At 36.0% G+C, this 17,087-nt stretch overlaps 1 protein-coding gene across 1 annotated transcript; it reads left to right on the forward strand.

Annotated features, from left to right (window-relative positions):
* Positions 1-5,587: 5,587 nt before the first annotated feature.
* LOC125394452 (amine sulfotransferase-like) lies at positions 5,588-16,795 on the forward strand. Its single transcript, XM_048425310.3, has 7 exons — positions 5,588-5,750; positions 7,899-8,050; positions 10,692-10,900; positions 12,219-12,345; positions 13,375-13,469; positions 13,959-14,142; positions 15,961-16,795. The coding sequence occupies exons 2-7, from the start codon at positions 7,909-7,911 to the stop codon at positions 16,080-16,082; spliced, it is 879 nt and encodes a 292-aa protein (XP_048281267.1). The 5' UTR covers positions 5,588-5,750; positions 7,899-7,908; the 3' UTR covers positions 16,083-16,795.
* Positions 16,796-17,087: the final 292 nt, after the last annotated feature.

Genomic DNA, 17,087 nt, shown 5'->3' on the forward strand with positions numbered 1-17,087 from the left:
GCCTCTGCCTCCCAAGTGCTGGGATTAAAGTCTTGTGCCACCACTGCCTGGCAAAGTTTCTAGTTTATACACACATACAGACACAATAACCAATTCTCTGGCAATAACAAGGTACAGGACTGGAATTCCTTTAGGTTCATAAAAGGATTTTTACACAAAGCTGTAGCTGTCAGCTTACTTTCTGGCTCAAAGTGGGAGTGGTTTGTGATAGCTTCTGTGAACTCTTAAGGGGAAAGAAGGTTAATTAAGACAGAGAGATTAACTCATTAGGGGGTCTTAGGAGGGGACTTTGTGTGCTATTATGTATTCTTTTTTATTTTCTTAGCATGTAAACATATTACCAGTTTTTAAAAAATGTACACATACCTATATGCAAGTAAAAATACTCATACATATAAAAATAAATACATCTTTTAAAAACAATGTTTGAGAGTGTAGTTCAGTGGTAGAGCACTTACATAGCAGGAGGAAGGTCCTGAATTCAATTATTTTTTCTTTCTTTTTTACATTTTACTTATTTATTTATATATCCATTTATTTATTACATACCAATCTCAGATCTCAGTTTCCCTTCCTTACTCTCCTCTTATTCCCCCTTTCCCCCTCTCCCTTTACCCCATCACCCATCTGCTCCTTAGATAGGGTAAGGCCTCCCCTGGAAAGTCAACTAAATCTGTCCCTTCACCTTGTCGAGGCAGCACCAAGGCCCTGCCCCATGCCTAGGCTGAGCAAGGTACTTCTCCAGAGAGAATGTGCTCCACAAAGTCAGTTCATACATTAGAGTTAGAGAGAGCCTGGTCCCACTGCCGGTGACTGCATATACACCATTGTCACCAGTATTCAGGGGTCCTAGTTTGGTCCTATGCAGGTTCCTCATTTGTCAGTCTGGAGTCAGTTATCTCCCACTAGCTTGAGTCAGCTGATTCTGTGGGTTTCCCCATCATGGTCTTGACCCCTTTGTTCATATTATCACTCCTCCCTTACTCCAATTGTGCTCCAGGAGTTCGGCCCAATGGTTAGTTGTGGATCGCTGCATCTGCTTCCATCTGTTTCTAGAAGAGGGTTCTAGCTTCTCTGGAGTTGTAGACGGTAGGCTGGATATCCTTTGCTTTATGTCTGGTATTTACTTGTGAGTGAGTACATAGCATATTTGTCTTTCTGGGTTTGGTGTACGTTACTCAGGATGCTTTTTCTAATTCCACCTATTTGTCTGCAAATTTAAAGATGTCTTTGATTTTTACTGCTGAGTAGTATTCTATTGTGTAAATGTACTACATTTTCTTTATCCATTCTTCGGTTGAGGGGCATCTAGGTTATTTTCAGGTACTGACTATTTCGAATAATGCTACTATGAACACAGTTGAGCAAATGTTCTTGTGGTGTGAGTGTGCGTCTTTGTGTATATCCCTAAAGTAGTATTGCTGGATCTTGAGGTAGACTGATTCTTAATTTTCTAAGAAATTTCCATACTGATTTCCACAGCAGCTGAGCAAGTTTGCACTTCTGTTGGGTGCCAAATGTTGCAGGGAGGAGGGCCCTTTATATGTCCTGGTCGTCCAGCTAGCTTAGCCCTGAAATAACCACACAGAAATTCTATTAATTAAATCACTGCTTGGCCCATTAGCTCTAGTTTCTTATTGGCTAATTTTTACATCTTAATTTAACCCATTTCTATTAATCTGTGTATCATCATGTGGCAGTGGCTTACTGGGAAATATTCAACACATTTGTCTCTGGCGGCTCCATGGTGTCTCTCTCCTACTCCGCCTTCTTCCTCCCAACATTCAGTTCTGTCTTCCCTGCCTACCTAAGTTCTGCCCTATCAACTAAGCCAAGGCAGTTTTTTTATTCATTAACCAATGAAAGCAACACATGGACAGAAGGACCTCCTACACCACACTTCCACAATTAATGGAGGAGTGTTCCCCTTTCTCCACATTCTCTCCTGCATAAGCTGTCATCAGTGTTTTTGTTCTAAGCCATTCTGACAGGTGAAAGATGGTATCTCAGAGTTGTTTTGATTTACATTTCCCTGATGGCTAAGATGTTGAGCATTTCCTTAAGTGTCTTTTGGGCACTTGGGATGCTTCTGTTGAGAGTTCTCTGTTTAAGCCTGTGCCTCATTTTTTTTTAAATTGGATTATTTGGTAATTTGATGTCTAGTTTCTTGAGTTCTTTATATATTTTGGAGATCAGTCCATGGTCATATGTGGGGTTGGTGAAGATCTTTTCCCATTCTCTAGGCAGCTGTTTTGTCTTATTTACCATGTCCTTTGTTTTACAGACACTTCTCAGTTTCAGGAGGTTCCATTTATTAATAGTTGCTCTCGGTGCCTGTATTACTGGTGTTACATTTAGGAAGTGGTCTCCTCTGATAATGTGTTCAAGGCTACTTCCCACTTTCTATAAGGTTTCTATAAGGTTTAGTGTGGCTGGATTTATGTTGAGGTCTTTGATCCATTTGAACTTGAGTTTTGTTCATGGTGATAGATATGGATCTATTTGCATTCTTCTATATGCCAACATCCAGTTATACCAGCACCATTTGTTGAAGATGCTTTCTTTCTTTTTAAATATAAAATTGTTTATTGATTTTTTTTTATTGATTTTTATTGAGTTCTACATTTTTCTCTGCTCCCAAGGTCCCCATGCTCCCAATTTACTTGGGAGATCTTGTCTTTTTCTACTTCCCATGTAGATTAGATCTATGTAAGTCTCTCTTAGTGTCCTCATTGTTGTTCTATTGTACAGTTTTGACTTCTTTGTCAAAGGGAAAAACTATGGCTGTGTAGTACCAAACCCGGAGATACTTTCAGTCTCTGCACCAAGCACCAGGGCACTTGTTCCCAAAAATATCTAAGTTAGAAGGAATTCCTTTCTCTTGAGTTGGTTAAGTAATCCATAGCTTTTTTCTGTATCTCTATGGGTAAATAGTAGAACAGGAGTAAACTGAGGTTGCTCTGTCCCAAGTCAGCTGTGGGGAAATTCAAGGTATCCAATATATATTCTATATATCAGAATTATGCAGTCAAATGAAAAGTTATCTTCCAGACTACACACAGAGACGCACACACAGACACACACACAGACATACACACACACACATACACATATACATATATACCACAGGCAATGGGAAATGCCTAAAGCTTTTCTTAGGGAAGAAATGAAGTGACTCATGAGAGAAATGTATAGACAGAAACAACTGATTTCCACAGCCAGTAACTCCATGGCCCTGCCAGGTGGGGCTCCTTACCAGGGAATCATTCATCTGGTGGGCCGGCCTGTTGAACACTGTTATACATCTCATGGCCCTTGACAAAACTAAAATGGCATTGACTCAGCCATTCTCTTGAGTATATAGCCTGGGTTAGAGACCTTGTCACAAGGATGTGGGTATATCCATGTGTCTGATGCCCTATTCACAATAACCAAGTTATAGAATCAGTCCATGATGTATTTTGTAGTCCCATGATTATTAAAGAGAAAGAACAGCATCAATCTTAGTACTCACTAGAATTTATTTTGTGTGTTTATCTAGTCATAATTTTGACCCCTTTTCCTATGGATTTGGTTGCTTTTCTTAATCATCTGAAAAATTCTTCATAAACAATGAATTTCAGTTTTTTATTTTTTGTGTTTATTGCAAGAAAAATTCTCATGGATTGGGTTAAATCTATTAATTTCTACATTTTCAAACTTTAGTAAAAGTTCCATTAGTGAAAAGAGAAATTTGTTGTACCTTCTATTGCAGTTTGTTACAAGTGTCCTGTTTCTCTTTCTCCTCTCCTTTCTAAGTTCATGAGACCTGTATGTCTTCTAAGACCCTGAAAGCATCCAGTTCAAAGACAGTTCATATTAATACAACCAGAAGATCTTGGCTTAACTGTTCATTTTGGTAAGTAGTTTTCTCCCATTGATATCCATATTTTGTACACTGCTTCCTTTATAACCTGGATTATTTTACAAATATTTCCTTAGTTTAAAGCATTATGTACAATGGGACAAATCAATGTTTAGAAGCTTGAATTACCCTTAGATTATGTTCTATTATCTCACCAGGAAAGATTTGTACACTGAACAGATTAAGAATCTCTCCTGGGGCCAAATTCTGTGTTTTGTGGCAACCTGAGAATCATTACCTAACAGCCGTGAATGTGGGAAACAGAAAACTGAAAAATGGGCAAAGACGTGAGAGAAGATACTGAAAACAGGCCTTGAACAAAAGCCCATTATTGCAGAAAGCCAAAGGCAGGTAATATCTACATCTAAGAAGAGGAGCAGGGTTAGAAGGAAATCACTAAGAAGGTTCCTCTAAAGGCATTGGAAAATAAATTAATATATGAAATGATTTTTATGAAACTACTGGAACCTTCATTGGTGTGATCTGTTTTTGCGATGGTGGAAGTAAATGAGTAGGTGCAATTAACAATAGGATGGAGTCTTAGTTAGGGCTACTGCTGCTGTTGATGAAATACCGTAAACGAAAGCATGTTGGGAAGCTTGCACTTCCACAACACTGTTCATCACGGAAGGAAGTCAGGATAGAAACTACAGGACAGGATCTGGAGGCAGGATTTGATGCAAAGGCCTTGGGGGAGTCTGGCTTATTAGCTTGCTCTCCATGACTTGCTCAGCCTGCTGTCTTACAGAACACAGGACCTCCAGCCTAGAGATGGCACAACTCACAATGGTCTCCCCATAATCCACTAATTAAGAAAATGCTTCATAGCCTGACCTTTTACAGACATTTTCTCAATTGAGGTGCCCTTCTTTTAGATAACTCTAATTTGTGTCAAGTTGACATAAAACTAGCCATAGCCAGCACAGATGGTGACCTAATTTTCTCTCTGTTGCTGTGATAAAATCAGGACCAAAAGTAACTTAGGCAGGAAAAAGTTTATTTTATTTTACAGCTTATATCCCATTGTAAAGGGAAGTCTGGGCAAAAAATCAAGGCAGAAACTTGGGAGCAGGACCTCAAGCAGACACTATGGAGGATTGCTGCTATGGCTTACACTCCATGCCTTGCTTAGTGTGTGTGTGTGCACGTGTGTGTGTGTGTGTGTGTGTGTGTGTGTGTGTGTATGTGTGTGTTTTGAGCAGCCCAGCACAATTCATCCAGGATGGTACCACCCACAGTGGGCTCATCTCCTTACATCAATCACTATTGAGAAAATGCTCCACAGTCTCCCCTACAGGGAGATTTGATGAAACCTCAACTGAGGTTCCCTATTCGCAGATGACCTAGCCTGAGTCAAGTTGACAAAAACAATAACCAAAAACAAACAAAAAATCTTTAACCTGGACAAACTGGGATAAAGAAAAGAAAAATAATTCCCTAAAAAACTGAAACTAGCTACTCAGATATTCTTAAAAGGATTTGGTTATCATCATTTCCAGAATTTATTCAAGTAAGTTGTAGCTATAGGTGTCAAATATAATTTGCTCTTTACATAATAATCCTTATAACTAAGTAAATGTAAAATTTATCTTCCAGATCTCTGTAATGTTTAACTATAATCTCCTAATGTTTAACTTATTTCATGCTCCAAAAGCCTCTGGTTTTCTACTCCCAGCACAGTCTTACCCAATATATCTGAACCTAGTTCACTTTATTCTTCCTAGAACGCTTCCAATTGGCCAAGAAAAACGTGGCAGGGACTATTTACACCTCAACACCCATCAGCTACTGCTTTTCTTAACATTCCATCAGAACTGGTTTTGCTTCTTCTATTGATCTGCAAACTGTGAGTAGAAAAGAATAGATTTAGACAATACCAAGACTTTCCCTGCCTTCTGCATAATACATGCACAATTCTCTTCTTATAGTCTAGACATGAATTTGCCTGACTTTAATTGCAGCACTCAGGAGGCAGAAGGTAAATCTCTGCAAGCTGGAGATGAGCCTGGTCTATATAGTGAGTTCCAGGCCACTCAGGGTTACATAAAGAGAACTTGTCTCAATAATTTTTCTCATTAGTTTTGTTTTCCTTCTTATCTTGAGCTTCATTGCAAAAAATATGAAGGAGACATATACCTGGTCTTTTCTTATATGATCATTTTTTCCTGCTGTCACTAAAAACCTTCAATGTCCGTTTCCAAAATGAACCTTCTTTAGACCCTCTCACCTTGTTTTAGAGAATGAAATTCTCTCTCTCATTTTCTTCCTTTTCTTCCTTTTCTTCCTCTTCTCCCGTCTCTACTGCCTCCTCTCCTCTTTCTTTTAAAAGATAGCCCAGTTGTGTGACTGAATACAATTATGAAAAAGTGGAAATTTCATCCAGGGTTCTTTTAGAGGCATTCTAACACACCTACCCAGGAAAGTCGGGAGAGAGCATGTGATGACTGTGTAGACAGTATGTGGAAGTGCTGTAGGTGTCAGGTGAGATGTGGTAGACTCTCTTTAGACTCCTCTTTACTCCAGAAATATTCTCTATGAATGGACTTTCCACTGATCAGTGTTATGTGCTGTGTAGTTACTTCAGCACAATCCCAAGGATAAATTTAAGCTTTCTTTTAAACATCAGTGCCATTTACCTTCACTGAAATTTGTGTGTGTGTGTGTGTGTTTGTGTGTGTGTGTGTGTTCTTTCAGCTCAATCTTTTTATTTCCAACACTCTATAGTGAGGATGGTTGGACTTGAGTTCTTAGGGAGGGGACCTGCAAGGCAGAAGGTTCCCAATTAGACATCTTAAGTTGTGGTTCACAGCAAGAAGCCTTCTAGGTGATTCTCATTTAATGGTTATCTATCCGATAGATGTCTGTAAAGAAATTAGTCAAGCATGTTGCATGGATGTAATTCCAGTAAAGCCAATATCATCTATGCACATTAAAAGTAGCCTGGTCTATACACTAAGATCTGGACCCAGCTTAGAATATATAGTGAGTGCTTGCCTCACTCAAATCATCTATATGCTGAATTAAGTGTGGATTATTGACATGCAATTTAGTCAATGCTATATTTTCAGATTTTATCAAATTGAATTCTCGGGGACAGAATTTCTAAAAATAAACAACTCAGGGGATGCATACTAGTGCTAAGGTACTATGAGAACTGTGAGCATTCTCTGGTCACTTTAATCTTCAAATATAGAGTTCTTTGGCAGATTCAGTGAATATATTAGGCTTGATCAAACTTTGGCAAGATCAGAATTATCTGGAGATTGTTTGATTGATATTTCTAATTCATTTATTATTTAGACTTAAATTGTAGTCCTGATGTTAGATTTTTTTGTTTCAAAATTAAAATTATGAAAAGTTTCATAGGAGACCTTGTAACAATAAGTTACTATAACTATAAGTGTAAGTTACTGTAGCTATGAGTTACTTTTAGAAGCTCTGGTATTGAGCAGCTCAGTATATAAGTTACAGAAGCCTTGTTTAGAGAGAGCAAGCGATCCAAACCCTATATCAAACATAAAAGATCCACCTTGGAGAGTTTCTTATTGTTGTGAGAATGAAAACATGCAGATAAAAAAATGCAAAATGTTCTAGAAATTATCTGCGTGTCCTCTGTGCCCAACTTTTTGTTATGAAATCTTCTGAGGGTGGCTAGCTGGGCAACCTTGAATGATTTCGTTGGCCTCTCTGTAACCCCATTTTCTCTTCTGTGTGTTTAGAATTGTGACAATATAGATAATCTACATTGAATTACAGGAAAATGTGCTAACTTTTAACTCTTCTTTTCCTCATATTTAATGAGGTAATATGAAAAATAAAGCAACATTAAAGTATTATGAAATTTAGATAACTTATGTAATTTATTTTTCACAGTAAATATTTATGCACATAAGATATCTTAATAGTGCTTGGCCCATATAAACCTCCCCACAATTGATATTCAGTATTGTATAATACTTGACCCACAGAATGTATTCTATGTATTTACTTCTAGGTGAATAATTATGGATAACACAGATGAATATTTGCTTAACTTTAAAGGATATAATTTTGAGAAATTGATTACAGATGTTGAACATTTAGAAATGATGGAAGATTTTGAAATTAGAGATGATGATGTCTTCATAGTAACCTATCCAAAATCTGGTAAGTGCCAGGAGTAGGCATGTGCTCTTAATGTCTTCTTTGGTTTACTTTTCTGTGTGGAAACATGGCTCCTGTCTACTCTCCGCAAGCAGCAAACCTATATTTACATAACAATTTATGGTCAGATAAAATCTAAATAAATAAAACCCCAATCTGTAGGAGAAAAAGCCACTATCAGAGAATGTAGTGTGTACTCCAGGGGAAAGCAGGAATGTTGTGATGAGATGCGCGACATAGAGCAAGGAGCACACCCTTGGTGAGTGCTGACCTGTTTGGTCTGTTGGACCAGGATGACATCATCTGAAATAATTTCTCCTGAATGCAAATTTGCAAATGCTTCATTTGCAAATGCTAAATTTTAGACCACATAGCACTTGCTTTAAAAGTATTCTACAGGAACTGAGGTTTACTCAATACAATTTAAGAAGAAATAAATCTGTCCTTTTTAAAATTTTATATGCCCTTTTTAAAAACTAGTTCATGTATGGCTGCTGCCAAACACTGCAGACAATGGAATTACATATGGTGTGGCCAGAAAACCTTATCAAGGCTGAGGTGATGGCTGTTGAATGAAGTGCATATCTTGGCCTTGAAAGATGAAAACCTGAGATTGGATCACTTAAAGACTTGTAGGCCAGAGGCGGTAATGTGTGTCTGTAATCTTTAGCTTCCTGTGGTGAGGAGGCAGATGGAGACAGGAGACTCCACAGATGCTCATTTGACCCAGCTGGACCACATACTCAGAAAATGAACGTATTTCAACCATGACAGAAGGCAACTGTAGTCTTAACACTACACATACATCAGGCTACACTCACATACAAGCGAGTACACCATAACTTTTTCTCCCACACACACTTGTCCACCATATCCACATGTGCACCACACACACATTTACTAGATATACACCACAAACAGACATAGGCACATGTGCAAGCATGTAAAGATCAAAACATCACTTCAAAATTAATTTCATTGTTTACTTTCTGCTTTATTTTCTATTCCGAAATGTTTCTATGTATCACAGAACTTCATGACTCTAAGAATAACCATTTCATTTTACTGTAGATCCTAAACTCAAGGACTTGTCAAGGTCTGAAAAATACGTTGTCTTTGTACACACTAACAAGTTAAACTGTTGCATTTTTATAAATATTGGTGTATAGTTAAAGAGACTTTGGTCAGAAATATAGGCTTTTGTTTTTGTTTTGTTTTGCACTTACGGTACAGCCAACAGAAAGCATGACTTTCTTTCAGAGGGTCCTTTTCCATCAGTGCTCTGAAATCTCCTCTTAGGTATTTTTTTGTGAGACAAAAATAGGTATTTGGAGATTTGTTTTATTTTTCTAGTGTATAACCATATCAAGGTCTTACAGAAATATTTCAGGGAATTCTTCCTTTTGTGAACCTGGGACCAATATGATTCTAGATGTACATTTATACACCTCAGCATGAACTGTATGTATCCTGGCTGTGGTCCATACTGGTAACCTATCCTTGTCATGGCAATAAGAGAAAAGGATAAATAAAGCTTCTTCATCATATCACACCCTTGGTTTGGTGCCTTAAATAATCTGGTATTCTCTAGAGAACTGTCAACTGCTCCTAGGGGTCCTGGATAAAGGCTAGGACAATGATTATGATTGTGATGGCTCATGCAAGATGTCAGACACTCCAATTGTTACACCTCTGGAGTCAGTGACATCTTCCTAAGAATGGTTATTTCAAAATTTCAGGGACTGTTTCCTGAAATTCACCATAATGTCATCCTCAGAATAACAAGAGTGAATGTCCAAGTCAAATTTAGACTGGCAAATCATTTAGAATCGTCACTAATAAATAAAGTCGAACATTAGTACCATTGCATTTGATTACACCCAGATCCATTTGATCTGGAAAAGGTGTTGGGTTTTTATATCTATTTCCCAAATAGTTTTATTGTTGTCATCTTACTTGAATGGTTATTAATCCAAGAATTAGTAAGAAAACTGGAAACCTTGACCTCTTTTTTTCCTACAATGTATTTATAATCCATTCAAGGGAACATGGAGACCTGGGTGTGGGCTTCAGTTTTAAGTTTTCTAAAATTGTAATACTCTACTTGTAAGAGAGTCTTGGTCGAAGAGCAATGTCTGTAACACACAGTTAAAGGGCATCCTATACCCTAGATGAATATATTATGAAGATCAAGAAAGCTACAAACTGAATAAAAGTTAGCAAGAGGTTAATGTTCTTGCCTTGATGTGATTTTAGCACACTGTGTACATGTGTGGTATTATAAGAATGTACCCAGTAATCTACAAACGCTATTTGTCAATTAGAAGTTTGAAATACTACAAAAAGACTTCTCTTGGAACACAGAATACAGAGAAGCTATAGGAATAATTTGAATAATCTCTATCAAGAAATAGGAACAAAACAACTATACAATTAAAAAAAAGGAATTTAGAGCCCTTAATTTTATCTTTTCTAATGTTATTACTAAACACAATAAAAATCAAACAAAAATTATACTTGCTTGTTAGCATACATGGAATATTAAAAAAGCATCAAAGACTTGAAGAAGGATGAAGTTACTATAGCTATTTATTACCTAAATCTACCTCAAGGTTGAAAATAGGATTGTTACCTCTTTTCACAGGCACCATCTGGACCCAGCAGATTCTCAGCCTGATTTATTTTGATGGCCACCGGAATAGTACTGAAAACATTGAAACAATGGACAGAGTACCATTCTTTGAGTACAATATACATAATTTAGACTATGTCAATATGCCGTCACCTCGCATCTTCGCTTCCCACCTTCCATATTATTTAGTGCCAAAAGGTCTCAAGAATAAACAGACTAAAGTATGTCATAGAGCTTTTTGAACAGACAAAATACATTAAGCATTAAATAATAAAAGTATTTCAGTATTTGTGTTATGATGTACATCTACCTGGTTTTTCTCGAGAATGTCTTCTACCAGCTTCCCTAGAACCCTCGTCTGTGAATAGAACTTCATAGCCACAGTGACCGGAGTAGTCAGCTTACAGAGGAGGTGGATTATTTCTGAAGAAAGTGGATAATCAGTTATTGCTGAAACCTACAAAGAACCAATTCTTGTTTTTCCTCTAGTAACTTGACACGTTGGACATCAATGTTTGTCAATGTGCCAGATATTGAATGATGACTCACACCGGTCTTAATTTTCATATGGCTGTTAAATAATGAGATTAAAAAGTTTGATATTACTGACCATGACCAGTGATAATCCTGTGAAAAAATTCTATCATTGGTCAAGCTTTTCCTTACTATAATTTTAGCATAATTTTCCTATTGGTATTAATTCTGTCACTTCTGCATGCTGCTCTACTTATGGCCTTTCTCATGTTTTGAAACTTTGTGCTTTAATTTGATTAGTATCATTCTTAATTTAGTATAATCAAATATGTTGACTTTTAAAAATATAAATTCATTATTTATTTATTTTATTTTGATTGTATTTTTATTATTTTAAACAATTTTAAGTTTAAATATAATTTGAACATATTCTTCCCTTCCCTCAATCCTTCTTCTAAATCCTCTCCCCATCCTTATCCACCCAACTTTAATTTCTTTCTAAAAAAACAAACAAAAACCTAATACAACAAAAACCTTATTTAAGAAATATTTCCTTGTTTCAAGACTAGAAATGTATTTGTTTTTGGTCTAATGCTCTTAACAAACTCACTAATAATTGTTCATAACAGTAGAGAGATATTACTTTTTAAATTACATGTACATACTGTTGATGTTTTTATCAAAAGAATATTTCATTCTTATATTTTCCACTTATTTTCACTGCTACCTTGGCTATATATAAGATATCTCAGAAAACTTAATGAATATCAATTGTTTATAGCATTAAGCTGTATGGAAAGAATGTTTACCATATTTATCAACTTTAAAAATAATATATTTCTAGAACATTGATTGACATGTGTTCTTGCACATGTGTGGAATACTATGTAAATGGAAGTATTCACTTTTATAATATGAAACAAAAAGTTGATAACCAACTACATTTTCATAAATATTACCTAGATGTAAATAAAAATTTATTTGGACAAGTACTATTATGTAATTGTTTAGAACTTATTAGAATAACCAAGAATTACTAAAGCAACTTTGTATTTTTTTCTGCAGATTCTTTATATTTATAGAAATCCCAAAGATGTTTTGATCTCATTTTATCATTTCTCAAATTGGGTGTCTACTCTAGAAGCTACAGACACCATAGAACATTATCTGGAAAAATTTCTAGATGGAAAAGGTAACTACATTTATTCCCTCTCACTTGTTTATAAAACACAGATGACATTTAAGGCATCTCAAAGTAGAAACATGTGTCTAGGAGATGGAGGTGGCAGGAGAACCATAGAAAGAGTAACAATTCTGAACCCAAATAACCAGATACACAAGGATTATCCTGCCACTATCAGGACTATTTGAGAATTGCCACCTTGTAATGCTCTTTCTATATTATTTAGGAAGCACTTTGGCTAGACCGCAAAAAATTTACAAGTATTTTATTTGTTCTTTCTATCTAATGGCATAGGAAGAGTCATATAGCTAAAGTTGAAGGTGAATGTGTGCTCTGCATGACACATACCTGTTGGAAAACTGGAATTATTAATGTCACTACTGAGGAAAACTGGTGAATGAAAGAGACTGTTGGGTGTGGAACCAGGATCTCACACATTGCTAACCTTATAATCAGGTTCTATTTCGTTGTTGCAAGAAAACACTGCTCTTCAGAGATAGGACATGAGAAATGAAGACATATGCCTTCAGAGAGAGGAGAAATATAAAAGTCCCTGAAGGATATCTTTGAAGTCACACACTTGAATTTCTTTATTAAAAAGTTTTAGATTTATTTGTTTTGTTTTGTGAGCATTTTGCTGGATGTATGTATATACAGCATTCCTGTAGTGATGTTAGAAGTCAGCAGAGAGCTTAAGATTCCCAGGAACTGAAATTACAGTTGGTTTCTGAGCCACCATATGGGTACAGAGAACCTGGTCCTCTGCAAGAGCAGCCAGTGCTTTAACCACTGAACAATCTATCCTGCTCCTGCCCCTAGAATTTCTGTCTGTCTTGCTACATCCCTAAGTAGGTAGATTGGTATGAGCCTTGTGTAATTGTTACACGAAAAGAACTCTTTAAAATAGTCCTGTAGACATCCAATGGTAGGGGCTTCATTTTTTTCTTCTGAATACTCTAAGCCAGAAAAGAAAGAATATCATTTGTTTCTCAGTAAATATAGTGCCTTGACTTTGTTACTCAGTTATTTTCCCTTCAGTTGTAGGAAGCCGTTGGTTTGATCACATTAGAGGCTGGTATGAACACAGACATGATTTCAATATAATGTTCCTGAGCTACGAAGATATGAAAAAGGTAAGATGAGGTAGTTTTTTTTGAAAATTACTTATCGTCTCCGAGTAAACCACACACTCTCTGTTGTCCTCATACCACACCCTTTTTTGGGCTCTGTGTTGATGGAGGTTCCTGACATTCAGTCCCTGCTTTATTGACTGGTCTGCCTCAGGGCTCTCTTCTCCCCGTGGTCCTCTCTTGTTATTCCTTCTTGTGTCGACACAGACAACCTGACATACATAGAGTTGACTTGTCTCTTTAAGCAATTATTAGCACCCTTTAATTGTTTATGTGTTTTGTATTTCAAGTACTTTCTATTGCTTTGTGCTGTTTTATTGAAATTATTTTCTGTATCAATTGAAATAATCATATTAATTTATATTTCCTTTAGCATTTGTTGTGTCATCCTTGAATTCTAGGAAGGAATTCTACATGTTTATGTCACGTGTTTGGCTATAACTCAGACCTTCATCATAAAGCTAATAATTCCTCAACCCATGACTTTTTCAGGACCTCAGGGGCTCAGTGCTTAAAATCTGCAGTTTTCTCGAGAAAAAACTGAGTGAAGAAGATGTGGATGCTGTTGTGAGACAAGCAACGTTTCAGAACATGAAATCTGATCCACGAGCAAATTATGGTAATATTATAAACAAGGAAATTGGGGCAAGAAGCAATGGCTATTTCCTGCGCAAAGGTGAGAATCACTGGTTTGTAAAAATGAAAGTACCGAGACTTCCCCAAGTCTCTACCCTTGGAGCAATAGTACTGTGCTTCCAATGAGTTTCTCCAGGTGATAAAGGCACTGGGACCCTAGGGAACATAAAATATATTAATGGACACTGAACTAAAAGAATTTATTAGGAAATTTAATAGTATTATCGGAAAAACCACAATAGTTTTGCTTATTTAATGTGTGCTTTTCCTTTCTCATAAGGAATGAAATATATATGTCAAATTATGTCTTAGAATGTTACATTAAATCATTTAATAAATAAAAATTTTGACTTGTGATCTTAAAGATTATCAGTTTAGGGTAGGTCATTCTCTTTTCACAACTGCTGACACACAAAGCCTGTATATGACTGTTCATGCCTGTCTTCCCTCCACAAAAGAGGTAGAGGAAGGACGAGGGAGTGATTGGTGGCAATCACCCAGTAGGACTCATATGATTCAACTCTTTTAAGACATGTCAAGAGTCTTGTCCTAGGCAATGGATATTTTAGAAGAGAAAGTTCGAAATGGGGTGACTTTATTGATTTTGAAAGAAAGTCATACTACTTGATCCAGGTTGGCATCACAGACACTGTGTTGCTCAGGCTGGCCTTGAACTTGATTTCCTCCTGTCTCTTGCTTCCAAGTACTGGGAATAGACTTGAGGGCATTCACTTGGATAGTCCAGAAAAATTTTAATTTTACTTCTGTTTCTTTTTTTCAGGATATTATAAAAAATAATACACCGTATATTTAAAGTGCAAGAGGTTTAACTACTCATTTCTCATACCCTACTTTTGTTCCTTGCCATAATTACAGCCATGTCTTATTCACTCTATTGTCTGTGATTCATACTTACATATAAAGAATTAATATTTTCTTTCCAATTTTGACACATGGTCTCATTCATGTTACTCAGGCTGGTTTTGAACTTGCTATGTGTAACTGAGGATTACCTCAGACCCCTAGTCTTGCCTCTACCTACACAGGCATGAACAACCATATGCAGGCATTGTCACCTAGAAGGTGAAAGACCTCTGCAGTGAAAAAGCTTAAATCTGTGAGGAGTTTGAGGAAGATATTAGAAAATGGAAAGACCTCCATGTTCATGGTTTGGTAGATTTAATATAGATAGAGAAAATGACTATCTTACCAAAAGCAATGTAGATCCAATGAAATCCCGATCAAAATATCCACAACATACTACTCAGAAAATTTTTAAAAGGCCAACCTAAAATTCATTTTTAATCAGAAAATACCTTGGATAGCCAAAGCAATCATTACAGAAAATAATAATATTGTAGGGATATTCATTCCAGATATCAAAATACATTATAGAGTAAATACATAATAATAAAACAGGCATGGTACTGGCATAAAATAGACATATAGACCAATGGGATAAAATATAAGACTAAAGCATGAACATATTTAACTACAACCTTGGGGTATATATATATTACATTTTATCGTTAAACATTGTTGGTTTATATTATGCTTGACATATAGTAAACTACTTTAAAAATTCTCATGTGTTCATATTTGAAGTTTTTTGTTTCTTCCTAAAGAACGGGTTATGATTGGTCCATTAACACATGGGGCAGCGATCTAGCAGGTCATTTGTTGTGTTTTGTGTAGGTGTCTTTCCCTGCTCTGTCTTCTGTAAAGAAAGGTGAGGAATCAAACTCCACAGAGCACTCTGATTCCCTAGCATGGGTTGGAGAAGACATTGAACTGTTAAAGTGACCTTTATTATTTTTATTCACTTACCTACGGGCTGTCCCTCTGCTTATCCCACTAGGTACCATTGGAGACTGGAAGCATCATCTGACAGTGAAGCAGAATGAAAGATTTGACATGATATTCAAGAAGAACATGAAAAACTTTCCCTTGAAGTTTGTCTGGGATATGGATGAAGACTAGAGTTTCAATGTTAGTATAAAATAAACATAAAAATCCAGTAAGCAAAAGGCTTACTTTTCTTTCAATTAATATGTTTCTGTATCTTAATCATCAAATGTCAAACCTTATTAAGGAACAAAATGACCAAACTATAACTGGATGAATTGCAATGAGTTTAATGAATGATTTTAAATTTCAAAATTAAATTAGTTTGGGTCCTAGTTAGCATTCGTGTTGTGCACTAAAGAATAAAAAAATGGTGCTTTGTAATGTATAAAAATCTTTACAAAGAATTATCTGTAGTGGACATTTTTGTTTCATATTTTATGATTAAATTTTTAATTAAGAACTGTGGAGGAATGGCTCAGTGGTTAAGAGCATAGACTGCTTTTCCAGAGACCTCGAGTTCAATTCTCAGAACTGACATGCCAGCTCACAGTTGTTTATAATTCCAGTCTACGTGATCACACATGCATATACAGACATGAATGCAACCAAACATGAATGGAAATAAGATTTAGAAAACATAGTTTGTATCAAGAAACATCTTCTTGCTCACACAATAAATCTTCAACTTTTGCTGACTCAAAAAGAAGCTGGGGGGGAATATTAGAAATTTTAATTTGGAAAATTGTAACCAAGAATTGGAAAAAATATCAGAACTGACAAGAACCAGAAAAGAGGGAAGAAGATATTTTTCCCTACTCAATAAAGTCTAAACATTTTGTTGATTATTTTTGTTGTTTGAAGATGTTATACTTATATACGATAGATTATTATTATTATTTTTGTCAACCTTTGTAGATAACGCACTTTAGATTTTCTTTGCTCTTACATATAATGTTATTATGCTGTGAACTAAATTTTAAGCTACTGACTTGGGAAATATCCATAACACATTTAAATGTCTCTAAAGTCCCTGCTAGTGAACTAAATGTAAGTGAATCTATCAACTCAATTTTGACATAGAAACAACAGAAGCACAACTAAGAGAGGAGACTACAGTAGTTACTGCGATTTAAAAAT

This window comes from Myodes glareolus, chromosome 1 (assembly GCF_982192425.1).
Source record: "Myodes glareolus chromosome 1, mMyoGla1.1, whole genome shotgun sequence".
NCBI lineage: Eukaryota > Metazoa > Chordata > Mammalia > Rodentia > Cricetidae > Myodes > Myodes glareolus.